Source organism: Oncorhynchus mykiss, chromosome 9 (assembly GCF_013265735.2).
Source record: "Oncorhynchus mykiss isolate Arlee chromosome 9, USDA_OmykA_1.1, whole genome shotgun sequence".
In the NCBI taxonomy this organism is placed as follows: Eukaryota; Metazoa; Chordata; class Actinopteri; order Salmoniformes; family Salmonidae; genus Oncorhynchus; species Oncorhynchus mykiss.
In genome coordinates this window covers 59,029,742-59,050,036 of record NC_048573.1, presented here as the reverse complement: position 1 = coordinate 59,050,036, position 20,295 = coordinate 59,029,742, and the positions used below count along the sequence as shown (strand labels likewise).

The 20,295-nt window shown below is 44.6% G+C and overlaps 1 protein-coding gene across 1 annotated transcript in view; it reads left to right on the top strand.

Moving 5' to 3' along the window:
* Positions 1-4,887, top strand: part of LOC110532514 (nucleolar protein 4-like) — a 42,030-nt gene extending 37,143 nt beyond the window's left edge. The window contains exon 11 of the mRNA XM_021616485.2: positions 2,782-4,887. Coding sequence (XP_021472160.1) covers positions 2,782-3,002 — 221 coding nt within the window. The 3' untranslated portion in view covers positions 3,003-4,887. The remainder of the gene's footprint in view (positions 1-2,781) is intronic.
* Positions 4,888-20,295: the final 15,408 nt, after the last annotated feature.

Genomic DNA, 20,295 nt, shown 5'->3' with positions numbered 1-20,295 from the left:
AACCAACTTCCCCTCTAAATACACCTCTGCTGTCTTCAACCAAGATCTCAGCGATCACTGCCTCATTGCCTGCATCCGTAATGGGTCAGCGGTCAAACGACCTCCTCTCATCACTGTAAAACGCTCCCTGAAACACTTCAGCGAGCAGGCCTTTCTAATCGACCTGGCCGGGGTATCCTGGAAGGATATTGACCTCATCCCGTCAGTAGAGGATGCCTGGATATTTTTTAAAAATGCCTTCCTAACCATCTTAAATAAACATGCCCCATTCAAGAAATTTAGAACCAGGAACAGATATAGCCCTTGGTTCTCCCCAGACCTGACTGCCCTTAATCAACACAAAAACGTCCTATGGCGTTCTGCATTAGCATCGAACAGCCCCCGTGATATGCAGCTGTTCAGGGAAGCTAGAAACCATTATACACAGGCAGTTAGAAAAGCCAAGGCTAGCTTTTTCAAGCAGAAATTTGCTTCTTGCAACACTAACTCAAAAAAGTTCTGGGACACTGTAAAGTCCATGGAGAATAAGAACACCTCCTCCCAGCTGCCCACTGCACTGAAGATAGGAAACACTGTCACCACTGATAAATCCACCATAATTGAAAATTTCAATAAGCATTTTTCTACTGCTGGCCATGCTTTCCACCTGGCTACTCCTACCCCTGTCAACAGCACTGCACCCCCAACAGCAACTCGCCCAAGCCTTCCCCATTTCTCCTTCTCCCAAATCCATTCAGCTGATGTTCTGAAAGAGCTGCAAAATCTGGACCCCTACAAATCAGCCGGGCTAGACAATCTGGACCCTTTCTTTCTAAAATTATCTGCCGAAATTGTTGCCACCCCTATTACTAGCCTGTTCAACCTCTCTTTCGTGTCGTCTGAGATTCCCAAAGATTGGAAAGCAGCTGCGGTCATCCCCCTCTTCAAAGGGGGGGACACTCTTGACCCAAACTGCTACAGACCTATATCTATCCTACCATGCCTTTCTAAGGTCTTCGAAAGCCAAGTCAACAAACAGATTACCGACCATTTTGAATCTCACCATACCTTCTCTGCTATGCAATCTGGTTTCAGAGCTGGTCATGGGTGCACCTCAGCCACGCTCAAGGTCCTAAACGATATCTTAACCGCCATCGATAAGAAACATTACTGTGCAGCCGTATTCATTGATCTGGCCAAGGCTTTCGACTCTGTCAATCACCACATCCTCATCGGCAGACTCAACAGCCTTGGTTTCTCAAATGATTGCCTCGCCTGGTTCACCAACTACTTCTCTGATAGAGTTCAGTGTGTCAAATCTGAGGGTCTGTTGTCCGGACCTCTGGCAGTCTCTATGGGGGTGCCACAGGGTTCAATTCTTGGACCGACTCTCTTCTCTGTATACATCAATGAGGTCGCTCTTGCTGCTGGTGAGTCTCTGATCCACCTCTACGCAGACGACACCATTCTGTATACTTCCGGCCCTTCTTTGGACACTGTGTTAACAAGCCTCCAGGCAAGCTTCAATGCCATACAACTCTCCTTCCGTGGCCTCCAACTGCTCTTAAATACAAGTAAAACTAAATGCATGCTCTTCAACCGATCACTACCTGCACCTACCCGCCTGTCCAACATCACTACTCTGGACGGCTCTGACTTAGAATACGTGGACAACTACAAATACTTAGGTGTCTGGTTAGACTGTAAACTCTCCTTCCAGACCCATATCAAACATCTCCAATCCAAAGTTAAATCTAGAATTGGCTTCCTATTTCGCAACAAAGCATCCTTCACTCATGCTGCCAAACATACCCTTGTAAAACTGACCATCCTACCAATCCTCGACTTTGGCGATGTAATTTACAAAATAGCCTCCAATACCCTACTCAACAAACTGGATGCAGTCTATCACAGTGCAATCCGTTTTGTCACCAAAGCCCCATACACTACCCACCATTGCGACCTGTACGCTCTCGTTGGCTGGCCCTCGCTTCATACTCGTCGCCAAACCCACTGGCTCCATGTCATCTACAAGACCCTGCTAGGTAAAGTCCCCCCTTATCTCAGCTCGCTGGTCACCATAGCATCTCCCACCTGTAGCACACGCTCCAGCAGGTATATCTCTCTAGTCACCCCCAAAACCAATTCTTTCTTTGGCCGCCTCTCTTTCCAGTTCTCTGCTGCCAATGACTGGAACGAACTACAAAAATCTCTGAAACTGGAAACTCTTATCTCCCTCACTAGCTTTAAGCACCAACTGTCAGAGCAGCTCACAGATTACTGCACCTGTACATAGCCCACATATAATTTAGCCCTATCAACTACCTCTTTCCCAACTGTATTTAATTTATTTATTTATTTTGCTCCTTTGCACCCCATTATTTTTATTTCTACTTTGCACATTCTTCCATTGCAAAACTACCATTCCAGTGTTTTACTTGCTATATTGTATTTACCTTGCCACCAAGGCCTTTTTTTGCCTTTACCTCCCTTCTCACCTCATTTGCTCACATTGTATATAGACTTGTTTATACTTTATTATTGACTGTATGTTTGTTTTACTCCATGTGTAACTCTGTGTTGTTGTATCTGTCGAACTGCTTTGCTTTATCTTGGCCAGGTCGCAATTGTAAATGAGAACTTGTTCTCAACTTGCCTACCTGGTTAAATAAAGGTAAAATAAAAAAATAAAAAAAAAATCTACAGATGGACTAATCTAATAAATTGTGACCCAGTAATCTTGTGCTTTCTTTACTGTATGGGGTTATCACACTTAAAGTACACTATCATTTCTCTCTCCAGGTCCCACTGATCTCAGTATGAAGTCTGTGGCTCCCACATCCTCTTCCTCCAGTTCTAACAGTCACAGTGGTCAGGGTGGAGGTGGGGGAGGTGCCTCGGCTCAGCTCAGCCCCCCTGAGGTCACAGCAGTGAGGCAGCTCATCGCCGGGTACCGAGAGTCTGCCGCCTTCCTGCTCCGATCTGCAGACGAGCTAGAGAACCTGATCCTGCAGCAGAACTGAACCATAAACAGGCCAGGCCAGACCGGACAAACTATGCCGTGCCAAGACCCGTCTCCCCAGGCTGTCTGTCTGTACTATCACCCTCAGTCAAACACATTCAGACAGACAGACACTTAATTAAGAGTTTAACTGAGTAAAGTGTCAAAGTAAAGACTAGGAGTAAAACTGCATCGCACAATTGGGCCATACAGATAGTAGATATATGGTCACAGGAATGCAAAGAATTTACACAAATATAAAATCCATACATTCAAACTAATCTTAGTGCCCAGTTAGCTGTTTCCATTCCCATAACAAACCTACTCCTCACCCACTTCATTCATACCCCAGAAACACCGCAAAGTCACCTCCTTCCATGGATTTTCTTTCTAAACTGAGGAGGTATTTGTCAAACATGAATTATTGCTTCATATTTGGCATTATGACACTGCTCTGTTAACCTCAACCGTAGTTTGTAAAGTTTGAAGGTTTAGGTATGCAAAGTGTGATCATAGAAAAGGGGGATGTTAAACCTGGAGGGTAAAGTACTGTAACGTGTCCAAACCTACAGGCTTTGGATTGTAGGCAAAAGGTTCATGCTTCTGGGGAAAGTGTGTAACAGGGTGCAATATGGAAGAGAATCAGTAAATGCAAGCCAATTTCCATATACTCAGTCTTTTTGTGGGACTTTGTGCAAAGGGAGGTCTTCTTAGCGTACCTCTACCTCCTCATGCTTTTAGTCTCAGCATGATGAGCTAACCTGTAAAACATTCCCCAGAGATAGCAGATTTACCACAAACATCCCATAATATTTTGTAAGGCTCCGCTGGGAGCAGTAAGGTAATTTGTCAATCAGGAATGCTGTGTAAAAAGAAAGTGTCTCATGGCAGCACTGTAGCTTCATTGTTGTCTGTTCTGAAAGATGCTCTTCTTTATCTGGAACCTCATAACTGAGGCCTTTCATTGACTGGCACCAATCAGACAGATGTGAATAGGACAGAACCTGATATACAATGATAGTAGACTTGAGGTCAATGAACCTTTGTTCAGTAATTTGAGTTTATTTCAGAGACTAACAGTTTGGGTTGGTTTAAGTCAGTCAGATATGAACAGCATATGGTTGTGTCATAAACTTTGTCTCGTGAACGTCACATGGTCGTCTCATGGAAATGTATGGTGAATGCATTGTGCTCCTTGTAACGGCTGTTGGTCTGCTATAGAGAAAGATTTCCCTCAAAATCCCACCAGATTCTCTCCACCTCAACTCCTTTTTCTTATCGGTCTTTGCATTTCTCATTAGCAGAAATTATGACATAAAACACACGGTTTAAAAAAGAAGCAAAAGACAATCTTGATCATGTGTGATGGCATCACAGTTTACTCAACAGTTCCTTGCTATGGTGTGTGTACTGTATGTGAGAGCAGCACAGAGTACTGTAGCTGTAACATCCTCTCTATCAACATACTTTGACAGGCCAGTCATTTGGGCACTCTGTCCTAAGTGGTCGTTTTATTGTTGGTAAACGTTGGCATTATTTCGGTTTGTTGTGTAAGTGAAGTGGAGTTGCCCTTTCAAAGCTCTTTAGTAAAAAAATTGCTCTGTACACTTAAATTATTTTAAGTAGTCAACCCGGTCAGCACCTTAAACAGTGCATTAGGAAAGTATTCAGACACCTTGACTTTTCCACATTTTGTTACAGCCTTATTCTAAAATTGATTACATTGTTTTTTTCCCTCATCAATCTACACTCAATACCCCATAATGGCAAAGTAAAAAACATGTAATTTATTACATATTAAAAACTGAAATATACATTTACATAAGTATTCAGACCCTTTACTCAGTACTTTGTTGAAGCACCTTTGGCAGTGATTACAGCCTCAAGTCTTCTTGGGTGTGACGCTACAAGCTTGGCACACCTGTATTTGGGGAGTTCCTCCCATTCTTTTCTGCAGATCCTCTCAAGCTCTGTCAGGTTGGATGGGTAGCGTCGCTGTACAGTTTTTTTCAGGTCTCTCCAGAGATGTTCAATTGGCTTCAAGTCCGGGCTCTGGCTAGGCCACTCAAGGACATTCAGAGACTTGTCTCGAAGCCACTCCTGTGTTGTCTTGGCTGTGTGCTGAAGGTCGTTGTTCTGTTGGAAGGTGAAACGTCGCCCCAGTCTGAGGTCCTGAGCGTTCTAGAGCAGGTTTTCATCAAGGATCTCTGTATTTTTCTTTGTTTTTCTCTGTTTATCTTTCCTTCGATCCTGACTAGTCTCCCAGTCCCTGCCGCTGAAAAACATCCCCACAGCATGATGCTGCCACCACCATGCTTCACCGGAGGGATTGTGCCAGGTTTCATCCAGATGTGATGCTTGGAATACAGGCCAAAGGGTTAACTCTAGGTTTCATCAGACCAGAGAATCTTGTTTCTAATGGTCAGAGTCCTTTAGGTGCCTTTTGGCAAACTCCAAGTGGGCTGTCATGTGCCTTTTATTGATGAGTGGTTACCATAAAGGCTTGATTGGTGGAGTGTTGCAGAGATGGCTATCCTTCTGGAAGGTTCTCCCATCTCCACAGATGAACTCTGGAGCTCTGTCAGAGTGATCGAGTTCTTGGTCACCTACCTGACCAAGGCCTTTCTCCTCCAATTGCTCAGTTTGGCCGGGCGGCCAGCTTTAGGAAGAATCTTGATGGTTTCAAACTTCTTCCATTTAAGAATGATGGAGGCCACTGTGTTCTTGGGGACCTTCAATGCTGTAGAGATGTTTTGGTACCCTTCCCCAGATCTGTGCCTCCACACATGCACTGTCAACTGTGGGACCTTACATAGACAGGTGTGTGCCTTTCCAAATCATGTCTAATCAATTGAATTTACCACAGGTGGACTCCAATCAATCTCAAGGATGATCAATGGAAACAGGATGCACCTGAGCTCAATTTCTAGTCTCATAGCAAAGGGTCTGAATACTAATGTAAATAAGGTGTTTCTGTTTTTTTTTTTATGTGCTAAAATGTCAAAATACCTGTTTTCGCTTTGTCATTATTTAGTATTATGTGTAGACTGATGAGGAACATGTTTTATTTAATCCATTTTAGAATAAGGCTGTAACGTAGCAAAATGTGGAGAAAGGGTCTGAATACTTTCCGAATGTACTGTAGATTTGTCAGATAATTCATAAAGAGAGGAATGTATTTCAGTGTAATTTATAATATATGATGTCAGCAGCACATATATCTACTACATTGCTGTGACGATGATCATTCCAAGAACAGGACAGTCTAAAATGACATGCACAAAATAATCTGTAATTTATTTATTGTCACCATCCATGACATAATTTGACTTCTTTATTATATTTCAAATGTATAATCTATTGCAAGTTTGGAAGCACTTTACAGCTCAGGATAAAATAACATGGTATATATTTGTAACCGGACATTGTTACAGAACAATCATACTTGATTCACATGTTCAATTTCCACATTTAAGATACACATGCCTGACAATGGGTTGATCATGGTGGTCTATGATGAGAGCTGATATGAGTGTGTGTTTTACTTTTTAGTTTGGATGTCTGTATTGATTTAAATGTAGATTATTTTTGTCCACTAAACTGATCATCTTATGGATAACATATTGTGGAAATCATTATTACAATGCACAATATTGGGTTTTAAAGTACATGGCAAGGCTCATGCAAGAATCAGCCAATCTCACAGTCTTAACTAAATCACTTCAATCTGAATTTTTACTGGCAACACAAGAGAAGTGCTGTTTTAAAAGATAATTATATTTTGCACGCATCAGACTTCAGAAATGTTATTTTAGCTAGACTAGTCAGGCTTTAGAAACTGGTATTTTGAGCTCAGGTGTGTGTACACATTTGAATGCAGGTAAAAAATGTATTTGAATAGACTCATTTGGATGAATCAACTTGATAGCCCCTTTTTTTTCAAAGAGTGTAGGTATAGCTATGTAGAACATACTGTATGAGAATCCTTTGAATAATAATTTGTGGTTCCAGGGTAGAACCCTATTGGGTTCTATGTAGAACCTTTTCCCCAGAGGGTTCTACATGGACCCCCAAAAAGTTCTACCTGGAACAAAAAAGGTTTCTCCTATGGGGACAGCCAAAGAACCATTTTGGAACCCTTTTTTCTAAGAGTGTACCCACTGGGGAACACACTGGCTGAATCTCTGTTGTTTCCATGTCATTTCAAGGAAATTACGTTGAACCGACGTGGAATAGATGTTGAATTGACGTCTGTGTCCAGTGGGTAGGGTTCTGTCCTGATACACTCAAATGTCTTCCATGTCTCCTTCACCTTGCCCCTATTTTACTTTTGGCCAGCCATAAGCTCCAACAGCCATCAGTAAACTGCCATCGTCACTTAAATTGACATTTCAGTCATTTAGCAGACGCTCTTATCCAGAACGACTTACAATTAATGCATTCATCTTAAGATGGCTAGGTTAGACAACATACCACAATGCAGATACACATTATGTTATTGATGCCGGGTTGATCTAAATTCACGTTTCTAACTAACGCATCACTTTTCTTTGTGTCCAGCAAAGGGTCTCTTCTTAATGTGTCTTAAGACTATGAGCTACATTTTCATGTGTGTGCTGCAGTTACTGTGACCAATGAAACAACCATTTGTAGACATATTTTGTTCCAGTGGATTTCTCGTTGCATTGGCAGGACAATTTAATGTATAGATGTTTTATAAAAATGTAGCGTAAAAGCCCTAGTAACTTGTGGATTGCTGATGTGGTCAGATATATGTATAGCTGTACAAAAGGTTGTAAAAGAAACATTTTAAACCTAAATCCTTTTTCTGTGGTGTACAGCACGGTTCCAGAAAATGTATGTGGTTTCAAGTTCAACCCTTGCCTGTTTTAACAGTTGGTGGTGCTCTGTAAAACTTCTATTGTTCTTGATATTATTTTATTTGTTACTTCTCCTGCATTGGCCAGAGACTGTAGTTCTGTGCAGGGGGTTGTAATGTACTGTATACCAATGTGAAGCTTTGTATTTTTTCTTTCTGTTTTTTTGGACTCAGTGAAAGTGTGATGTTTACATGTACAGATTTTTCCAAATACTTTACATTTTTGTCCATGATATTTTCTCACCTACCCTTCCTGTTTATATTTGCTCAGACATTTATTTAGTGCATTATATCAAATGCAGACAGATGTGACTGCTTTGAAAGGTGGTCAGATGACATTCACATGGTCGAAGTGAGGCTAGACTAAGACAACCAGGTTGGGGTTGGTATCTGGTGATGGCTGATAGCATCAGACTCTTTAGGGATTCAGGAGTGAGAGTGAGCGTCATGCCAGTTCAAAGTGCACCATGAATAGCCTACCTCTGTCTGAGATTTATCAGTAGCATAATGATACACAGATTCCTATTGAACGATTGCAGATAACCCAGCCACCTTTTCCCTTCTGAATAGCCGTGTTTTAACAAGCTCCCGGCGGGTGGAGTCAAATGGATTCATTAGCATGTAACTCAATCACTGAGCAACATAATATAAAGGTAGGAGGATCACAGTAGTTAAAACGCAATGGTAGCCACTCATTCTATGATGGTTCTATTGTGATCACATTTCCTGGTTGTTATAAGGTACACTTTGACCTCTCGTAACAGCTCCTCAATGATGTGATGTAAAAGCCATTCCCCTCTCCTGGTCCTCAAGGGGGAACACAAGAACCTCAGGAAACGCTGATGAATCTCTGAGTTTATTTTTGTTCCATTATGATATTTAATGATGAAAGTAAAGTCTCTCTACCTGTTACCATAACATTTATATGAAACGTTTATCATTGTTTTGTACATTTATCATTGTGATTTAAAAGTGGAGCTTTTTCCAGTACATGTGACTGAATATTTAGATTTTTTTGAAAAGTGTTTATAGGTATAAATATTAATTAATATATGTGAAGCGACTAAAAATACAAAATAAAACATTTTCATCTGTTTGTTTCATGCAAAGCCGCCCAGGCGGGATATTCTCTGGCTCTTACATATCACTAATGATGAGGGACTTGTTCTTGTTTTGAAATAGCGCTTTTTCAGTGTAACGTCAACGCTACGGTAAAAAATGTTGGTTACCAACAGCAGAATTGGCAAGCTTCTTTTCAGAGATGTCAGTAACTGAATAAAACCGAAACTTGGCTACTTTGATTAATTTCTTGGATTGGGAATGTAGTGCAGACAATGTTTGAGAGAGATGGAGAGATGGATATAGAGAGATAAAGTTGGAAAGATGGAGTAACCTTGTGGATAGATGTGCTCTGTTGCCATGGTGAGGCCTTTGTTCTCTTTATATAGATACTGTATATAATAACCACAGAATGACCAGGTTAGGATGCAGCTGTACATAATAATTTTCAATGTCACTATCTGAGCTGCTGCACCTCCTGAATGTGCCTATATCCACTGACTCCAACACAGTTATAAAGATTTGTCCATACTCTGTCACATTTACCTTTGCCTTGCCAATCACTTTTTTTAAATGAGTTGAAGTACAGTGCCTTGCGAAAGTATTCGGCCCCCTTGAACTTTGCGACCTTTTGCCACATTTCAGGCTTCAAACATAAAGATATAAAACTGTATTTTTTTGTGAAGAATCAACAACAAGTGAGACACAATCATGAAGTGGAACGACATTTATTGGATATTTCAAACTTTTTTAACAAATCAAAAACTGAAAAATTGGGTGTGAAAATTATTCAGCCCCTTTATTTTCAGTGCAGCAAACTCTCTCCAGAAGTTCAGTGAGGATCTCTGAATGATCCAATGTTGACCTAAATGACTAATGATGATAAATACAATCCACCTGTGTGTAATCAAGTCTCCGTATAAATGCACCTGCACTGTGATAGTCTCAGAGGTCCGTTAAAAGCGCAGAGAGCATCATGAAGAACAAGGAACACACCAGGCAGGTTCGAGATACTGTTGTGAAGAAGTTTAAAGCCGGATTTGGATACAAAAAGATTTCCCAAGCTTTAAACATCCCAAGGAGCACTGTGCAAGCGATAATATTGAAATGGAAGGAGTATCAGACCACTGCAAATGTACCAAGACCTGGCCGTCCCTCTAAACTTTCAGCTCATACAAGGAGAAGACTGATCAGAGATGCAGCCAAGAGGCCCATGATCACTCTGGATGAACTGCAGAGATCTACAGCTGAGGTGGGAGACTCTGTCCATAGGACAACAATCAGTCGTATATTGCACAAATCTGGCCTTTATGGAAGAGTGGCAAGAAGAAAGCCATTTCTTAAAGATATCCATAAAAAGTGTTGTTTAAAGTTTGTCACAAGCCACCTGGGAGACACACCAAACATGTGGAAGAAGGTGCTCTGGTCAGATGAAACCAAAATTGAACTTTTTGGCAACAATGCAAAACGTCATGTTTGGCGTAAAAGCAAAACAGCTGAACACACCATCCCCACTGTCAAACATGGTGGTGGCAGCATCATGGTTTGGGCCTGCTTTTCTTCAGCAGGGACAGGGAAGATGGTTAAAATTGATGGGAAGATGGATGGAGCAAAATACAGGAACATTCTGGAAGAAAACCTGATGGAGTCTGCAAAAGACCTGAGACTGGGACGGAGATTTGTCTTCCAACAAGACAATGATCCAAAACATAAAGCAAAATCTACAATGGAATGGTTCAAAAATAAACATATCCAGGTGTTAGAATGGCCAAGTCAAAGTCCAGACCTGAATCCAATCGAGAATCTGTGGAAAGAACTGAAAACTGCTGTTCACAAATGCTCTCCATCCAACCTCACTGAGCTCGAGCTGTTTTACAAAGAGGAATGGGAAAAAATGTCAGTCTCTCGATGTGCAAAACTGATAGAGACACCCCAAGCGACTTACAGCTGTAATCGCAGCAAAAGGTGACGCTACAAAGTATTAACTTAAGGGGGCAGAATAATTTTGCACGCCCAATTTTTTCAGTTTTTGATTTGTTAAAAAAGTTTGAAATATCCAATAAATGCCGTTCCACTTCATGATTGTGTCCCACTTGTTGTTGATTCTTTACAAAAAAATACAGTTTATATCTTTATGTTTGAAGCCTGAAATGTGGCAAAAGGTCGCAAAGTTCAAGGGGGCCGAATACTTTCGCAAGGCACTGTACATAACTATTCACTGTCCTTCCAAGGCCTCAAATACGTTTAAAATGTGTATACTTAATCTGTCATGTAGAGATAATTATGCAGCATTTCTAGTCCATCCGGCTCTGGAAGCCAGTAGAATGATGAGGTCATAAGATGCAAAACATCAAACAACACCTGAGAACGAGGGAACAGAATAAATGTCTCTCTGCTTCGGGGAAGGTCTTCTAACCGTGTACCACTATGCAAAGAACCGTAGTGACAGCCTAAGTCCACAGGAGTTCAGCAACGGGTCAGAAAGCAGCAGCAGGGAGACTGAAAGTCCAGTCCATTTAAACTTCAGCAAACCAATAACAGCCACGAGGGCGCAGCATAGAACAATGGCCAACTGACAGTAACAGCACTGACTGCAGATTTGTGGTTTTTTATGAGCTTCACAGATGCTTTAAGTGTGCCCATACATACAGCATATGCTAATAGCCTGTGTGTGTGAGTGAATTACCTCAGTCCAATCTCTTTGCAATTGACTAAGTTAGTGTGTGTAAAGTTATTATCAGGTGTATCCATTCCAAAGAACTGAGAGTATTCTGCATCATGTGAAGAAATAATTAATGTCAATACTATTTCCCCAAAAATGCAATCCTTCATTGAAATTAGAAAATTACTTCATTTCACAGGCCTCTTCAGTTCAAATGGGGTCCTGAGCAATGGCCTAATTAAAGAAGTATTTACATTTAATGGCGACTGAGTAGAGGTTTTGAACGAATAGGTTACATGTTTCTGGCTGCCTACAGTTACATGTCTGGCTAGGATCAAAATGCAAAAGCTATTTCACAATCAGGGCACGGAAATGGACCAAGCATCCAGTTGGAGGGAGAACTTAGTCCTGGCAAGAAGGTACCAGAATTATGGGCTGGATTTCCCTCTACCATGTTTCACATGCAGCAATTTATCAGACCTCTGATGCTGATTGGGGTTAGGTTATAACTGAATCATAACAATAACTTGCTTATTCTTAGAAACATATTATTATAGCGCTATAACACTAACTTACTATTTGTATTACACAACTTATTCTCCAGAGTTTATTCTTTATAACTTTATGCTTCTGAGTTTCCCAGAAACATGTGGAGGTGACCTAAGTGGTAGTTTACTGCCAGGAGCCCTCTGTTGTTGTTGGACTTCAGGAAACAGCAGAGGGAACATCCCCCTATCCACATCGATGGAACAGTAGTGGAGAGGGTAGTAAGTTTTAAGTTCCTCGGCGTACACATCACAGACAAACTGAATTGGTCCACCCACACAGACAGCATCGTGAAGAAGGCGCAGCAGCGCCTCTTCAACCTCAGGAGGCTGAAGAAATTCGGCTTGTCACCAAAAGCACTCACAAACTTCTACAGATGCACAATCGAGAGCATCCTGTCGGGCTGTATCACCGCCTGGTACAGCAACTGCTCCGCCCACAACCGTAAGGCTCTCCAGAGGGTAGTGAGGTCTGCACAACGCATCACCGGGGGCAAACTACCTGCCCTCCAGGACACCTACACCACCCGATGTCACAGGAAGGCCATAAAGATCATCAAGGACAACAACCACCCGAGCCACTGCCTGTTCACCCCGCTATCATCCAGAAGGCGAGGTCAGTACAGGTGCATCAAAGCAGGGACCGAGAGACTGAAAAACAGCTTCTATCTCAAGGCCATCAGACTGTTAAACAGCCACCACTAACATTGAGTGGCTGCTGCCAACACACTGACTCAACTCCAGCCACTTTAATAATGGGAATTGATGGGAAATGATGTAAAATATATCACTAGCCACTTTAAACAATGCTACCTAATATAATGTTTACATACCCTACATTATTAATCTCATATGTATATGTATATACTGTACTCTATATCATCTACTGCATCTTTATGTAATACATGTATCACTAGCCACTTTAACTATGCCACTTTGTTTACATACTCATCTCATATGTATATACTGCACTCAATACCATCTACTGTATCTTGCCTATGCCGCTCTGTACCATCACTCGTTCATATATCTTTATGTACATATTCTTTATCCCCTTACTCTTGTGCCTATAAGGTAGTAGTTTTGGAATTGTTAGCTAGATTACTTGTTGGTTATTACTGCATTGTCGGAACTAGAAGCACAAGCATTTCGCTACACTCGCATTAACATCTGCTAACCATGTGTATGTGACAAATAAGATTTGATTTGATTTGGTAAAGACGTAACTGAGCTTATCAATCATCAATCACTTCCGGAATCTCTGTGTTTATGTTGAAATTTCACATTGGGACACGTGTAAATACTCAATACATGATCCCAGTGTGTACACATTCTCCCTGCGTTCAGAGATTGGTGGCCCTAGCCATAAACCAACTGAGACAGTGATACAAAAAATTTGTTCTTTCCCACTCATAATACTTATAGGTTACTGGTTTATTCTTTTTAAAGGGTTAAATGGGAGAACATCCTGACCTTGGCCTTGGCTTTAGCCTTAAACCTAACCCTAACCCTTACTCTAGCTTCATGTCCACATCCCAGTTCCATCCTAACACTAAACTCAACCCTAAGTCTAACCCTAGCTTCATGTCTACATCCCAGTTAAACCAAACACTAATCTCAACCCTAATTCTAACTCTATCTTCATGTCTACATCCCAGTTAAACCTAACACTAATCTCAACCCTAACTCTAACCCTATCTTCATGTCTACATCCCAGTTCAACCTTAACCCTCAACCTTAAACCTAACCCTAACAAATCATATTAACATTTATTTGTTACATAGACAGTTTAGCAGATGTTATAGCAGGTGTAGCAAAATGCTTATGTTACTAGCTTCTAAATATGCAGTAAAATGTCAAACAAGTACACAAATAATTAATAAAAAAATTCAAAAAACACCCAACCAGAGTAATATTAATGCTGTGTCCCACTCCTAATAGACTCCATGTTACTGTAACATTGTTTGATGTGGAGAACCCCATCATCCCACATCCCCTCCATTCCTCCACCTCCCAACTCTACTGTGAAAGTTTGGAGGCTGCATTCTAGCTCAGTAGATCTAGTGTGTCACAGCTCAGACTCGGCCAGGCAGCTATAGGTTTGCCCCAGATTCCCCTTATATCACTGAGCCCATGATGAGGGACTGTCTATCCGGGACTACCGGGCCTGCTGCCACACAAGGCCCAACCTGATACCACATATAAAAATGACATCTGAACCCACTCACCTCTTACCCACATTACGTAATGTCTGTTTCTCTGTTTGTCTTTACCTCTCACCCTTTCATACGGTAGCGAAAGTGATATTTGTGTCTCTCTATCTCTCAACCCCCCCCCCCCCTCTCTTTCTCACCTACTGTGCTCCCCTAAACTTTGAGCAGGGTAACCTACAATATCCTCTGTCCTCTGAGGTAAAATAAGGAGTGCCAGTCACAGCGTATGTTCGGACCATGCGTGTGCTGGATGCGAGATTCCCATGTCTGTAGGTGTGACAGATTTAGAGACTGGAATATAATTAGAAAGGCTAAATCTGGAATAGCAACAGGGAGCGCAGGGGGGAGGAGGGTGCGTTGAGTGTATTTGTTGAAGGTTATGGTGTTTGTTGAGGTAATGGTATTTAGGTGCTTAGTCTTTAAATCACACATTGACACAGGTCAGGTGCTCTGAACAATCTTTGTCAGTCACATGTTTAGTTATGTTCCAGGTTATTGTTTTGTTTGAACCCCTTTTAAACTGTTAATAAGGATTGCTCCTACCGTTTTTCTGGCCTGTAATGTTCATTTCCTGTGTTCCAGTGGCTGAGTAAGATAAGTTATTATTTTCTTAAAGCTCTCCCGGTTGTACAATGGCTTCTCAAACTGTAACGGATTTCTGCCGTGGAAGGAGAGGAGGACCAAAATGCAGTGTGGTTAGAGTTCATATTTTTTAATAAGAGAAACTAAACATGAACACAAATTACAAAACAACAAACGTGGCAAAACCCGAAACAGTCCTATCTGGTGCAGAGAACACAAAGACAGGAAACAACCACCCACAAACACCAACACAAAACAAGCTACCTGAATATGGTTCCCAATCAGAGACAATGACTAACACCTGCCTCTGATTGAGAACCATATCAGGCCATACATAGAAATGGACAAACTAGACACACAACATAGAATGCCCACCCAGCTCACGTCCTGACCAACACTAAAACAAGACAAACAAGGCAAACACAAAATAACTATGGTCAGAACGTGACAGTACCCCCCCCCCCCCCCCCCAAGGTGCGGACTCCGACCGCACAACGTAAACCTATAGGGGAGGGTCTGGGTGGGCATCTGTCCGCGGTGGCGGCTCTGGCGCTGGACGTGGACCCCACTCCACCATTGTCTTTGTCCACCTCCTTAGCGTCCTTTGAGTGGCGACCCTCGCCGCTGACCTTGGCCTAGGATCCCTAACAAAGGGCCCCACTGGAATGTGGAGCGCCTCTGGACTGAGGGGTGCCTCATGACTGAGGAAACTCCCCCGGACTGAGGGACAGCTCCGGACTGAGGGGCAGCTCATGACTGAGAGGTAGCTCATGAACGAGGGGTAGCTCATGACCGAGGGGTAGCTCAGGACCGAGGGGTAGCTCAGGCTGGTTGACGGCTCTGGCGGCTTCTGGCTGACTGACGGCTCTGGCGGCTCCTGGCTGACTGACAGCTCTGGCGGATCCTGGCTGAATGGCGGCTCTGGCGGATCCTGGCTGACTGGCGGCTCTGGCGGATCCTGGCTGACTGGCGGCTCTGGCGGATCCTGGCAGACTGGCGGCTCTGGCGGCTTCTTGCAGACTGGTGGCTCTGGCGGCTCCTTGCAGACTGGCGGCTCTGGCGGGTCCTTGCAGACAGGCGGGAGACTCCAGCGGCTCTGGAGAGGCGGGAGACTCTAGCGGCTCTGGACCGGCGGGAGACTCTAGCGGCTTTGGACCGGCGGGAGACTCTAGCGGCTCTGGACAGACGGGAGACTCTAGCGGCTCTGGACAGACGGGAGACTCTAGCGGCTCTGGACAGACGGGAGACTCTAGCGGCTCTGGGCAGAAGGGAGACTCTAGCGGCTCTGGACAGACGGGAGACTCTAGCAGCTCTGGACAGACGGGAGACTCTGGCAGCGCTGGAGAGGATGAAGGCTCTGACAGCGCTGGACAGGCGGGAGCACCTGTAGGGCTGAGACGGAGAGACAGCCTGGTGCGGGGGGCTGCCACCGGAGGACTGGTGCGTGGCGGTGGTACTGGATAGACCGGACTGTGCAGGTGCACTGGAGCTCTTGAGCACCGAGCCTGCCCAACCTTACCTGGTTGAATGCTCCCGGTCGCCCTGCCAGTGCGGCGAGGTGGAATAGCCCGCACTGGGCTGTGCTGGCGAACCGGGGACACCATGTGTAAGGCTGGTGCCATGTACGCCGGCCCAAGGAGACGCACTGGAGACCAGATGCGTAGAGCCGGCTTCATGGCATCTGGCTCGATGCCCACTCTAGCCCTGCCGATACGAGGAGCTGGTATGTACCGCACCGGGCTATGCACCCGCACTGGGGACACTGTGCGCTCGTAAGCATAACACGGTGCCTGCCCGGTATCTCTCGCCCTCCGGTAAGCACAGGAAGTTGGCGCAGGTCTCCTACCTGGCTTCGCCACACTTCCTGTGTGCCTCCTCCAATACATTTTTGGGGCTGACCTCGGGCTTCCATCCGCGCCGCCGTGCTCGTTTCGCCAACTCCATTCTCCTGTAACCCTCCTCGCACTGCTCCAGCGAATCCCAGGCGGGCTCCGGCACTCTCCCTGGGTCGACCGCCCACCTGTCTATCTCTTCCCAAGTTGTATAGTCCAGATTCAGCTCCCATGTCCAGAAATCCTGACATCGCTGCCTCTCCTGCCCGTTACCACGCTTATTGGTCCTGTTGTGGTGGGTGGTTCTGTAACGGATTTCTTCCGTCGAAGGAGAGGAGGACCAAAATGCAGCGTGGTTAGAGTTCATGTTTTTTAATAAGAGAAACTAAACATGAACACAAATTACAAAACAACAAACGTGGCAAAACCCGAAACAGTCCTATCTGGTGCAGAGAACCCAAAGACAGGAAACAACCACCCACAAACCCCAACACAAAATAAGCTCACCCCACCATACCCCTGTCTGCGCATTATGCCCTGAATATATTCTACCATGCCCAGAAATCTGCTCCTTTTATTCTTTGTCCCCAACGCTCTAGGCGACCAGTTTTGATAGCCTTTAGCCGCACCCTCATACTACTCCTCCTCTGTTCCGCAGGTGATGTGGAGGTAAACCCAGGCCCTGCATGTCCCCAGGCACCCTCATTTGTTGACTTCTGTGATCGAAAAAGCCTTGGTTTCATGCATGTCAACATCAGAAGCCTCCTCCCTAAGTTTGTTTTACTCACTGCTTTAGCACACTCTGCTAACCCTGATGTCCTTGCCGTGTCTGAATCCTGGCTCAGGAAGGCCACCAAAAATTCTGAGATTTCCATACCCAACTATAACATTTTCCGTCAAGATAGAACTGCCAAAGGGGGAGGAGTTGCAGTCTACTGCAGAGATAGCCTGCAAAGTAATGTCATACTTTCCAGGTCCATACCCAAACAGTTCGAACTACTAATCTTAAAAATTACTCTCTCCAGAAATAAGTCTCTCACTGTTGCCGCCTGCTACCGACCCCCCTCAGCTCCCAGCTGTGCCCTGGACACCATTTGTGAATTGATCGCCCCCCATCTAACTTCAGAGTTTGTTCTGTTAGGTGACCTAAACTGGGATATGCTTAACAGTCCTACAATCTAAGCTAGATGCCCTCAATCTCACACAAATCATCAAGGAACCCACCAGGTACAACCCTAAATCTGTAAACAAGGGCACCCTCATAGACGTCATCCTGACCAACTGGCCCTCCAAATACACCTCCGCCATCTTCAACCAGGATCTCAGCGATCACTGCCTCATTGCCTGTATCCGCCACGGAGCCGCAGTCAAACGACCACCCCTCATCACTGTCAAACGCTCCCTAAAACACTTCTGTGAGCAGGCCTTTCTAATCGACCTGGCCCGGGTATCCTGGAAGGACACTGACCTCATCCCGTCAGTTGAGGATGCCTGGTCATTCTTTAAAAGTAACTTCCTCACCATTTTAGATAAGCATGCTCCGTTCAAAAAATGCAGAACTAAGAACAGATATAGCCCTTGGTTCACTCCAGACCTGACTGCCCTCAACCAGCACAAAAACATCCTGTGGCGGACTGCAATAGTATTGAATAGTCCCCGCGATATGCAACTGTTCAGGGAAGTCAGGAACCAATACACGCAGTCAGTCAGGAAAGCCAAGGCCAGCATCTTCAGGCAGAAATTTGCATCCTGTAGCTCCAACTCCAAAAAGTTATGGGACACTGTGAAGTCCATGGAGAACAAGAGCACCTCCTCTCAGCTGCCCACTGCACTGAGGCTAGGTAACACGGTCACCACCAATTAAATCCATGATTATCGAAAACTTCAACAAGCATTTCTCAACGGCTGGCCATGCCTTCCGCCTGGCTACTCCAACCTCGGCCAACAGCTCCGCCCCCCCCCCCCCCCCCCGCAGCTACTCGCCCAAGCCTCTCCAGGTTCTCCTTTACCCAAATCCAGATAGCAGATGTTCTGAAAGAGCTGCAAAACCTGGACCCGTACAAATCAGCTGGGCTTGACAATCTGGACCCTCTATTTCTGAAACTATCCGCCGCCATTGTCGCAACCCCTATTACCAGCCTGTTCAACCTCTCTTTCATATCGTCTGAGATCCCCAAGGATTGGAAAGCTGCCGCAGTCATCCCCCTCTTCAAAGGGGTAGACACCCTGGACCCAAACTGTTACAGACCTATATCCATCCTGCCCTGCCTATCTAAGGTCTTCGAAAGCCAAGTCAACAAACAGGTCACTGACCATCTCGAATCACACCATACCTTCTCCGCTGTGCAATCTGGTTTCCGAGCCGGTCACGGGTGCACCTCAGCCACGCTCAAGGTACTAAACGATATCATAACGGCCATCGATAAAAGACAGTACTGTGCAGCCGTCTTCATCGACCTTGCCAAGGCTTTCGACTCTGTCAATCATTATATTCTTATCGGCAGACTCAGTAGCCTCGGTTTTTCTGATGACTGCCTTGCCTGGTTCACCAACTACTTTGCAGACAGAGTTCAGCGTGTCAAATCTGAGGGCATGCTGTCCGGTCCTCTGGCAGTCTCTATGGGGGTGCCACAGGGTTCAATTCTCGGGCCGACTCTTTTCTCTGTATATATCAATGATGTTGCTCTTGCTACGGGCGATTCCCTGATCCATCTCTATGCAGACAACACCATTCTATATACTTCCGGCCCGTCCTTGGACACTGTGCTATCTAACCTCCAAACGAGCTTCAATGCCATACAACACTCCTTCCGTGGCCTCCAACTGCTCTTAAACGCTAGTAAAACCAAATGCATGCTTTTCAACCGTTCGCTGCCTGCACCCGCACGCCTGACTAGTATCACCACCCTGGATGGTTCCGACCTTGAATATGTGGACATCTATAAGTACCTAGGTGTCTGGCTAGACTGTAAACTCTCCTTCCAGACTCATATCAAACATCTCCAATCGAAAATCATATCTAGAGTCGGCTTTCTATTCCGCAACAAAGCCTCCTTCACTCACGCCGCCAAACTTACCCTAGTAAAACTGACTATCCTGCCGATCCTCGACTTCGGCGACATCATCTACAAAATTGCTTCCAACACTCTACTCAGCAAACTGGATGCAGTTTATCACAGTGCCATCCGTTTTGTCACTAAAGCACCTTATACCACCCACCACTGCGACCTGTATGCTCTAGTCGGCTGGCCCTCGCTACATATTCATCGCCAGACCCACTGGTTCCAGGTCATCTACAAGTCCATGCTAGGTAAAGCTCCGCCTTATCTCAGTTCACTGGTCACGATGGCAACACCCACCCGTAGCACGCGCTCCAGCAGGTGTATCTCACTGATCATCCCTAAAGCCAACACCTCATTTGGCCGCCTTTCGTTCCAGTTCTCTGCTGCCTGTGACTGGAACGAATTGCAAAAATTGCTGAAGTTGGAGACTTTTATCTCCCTCACCAACTTCAAACATCTGCTATCTGAGCAGCTAACCGAT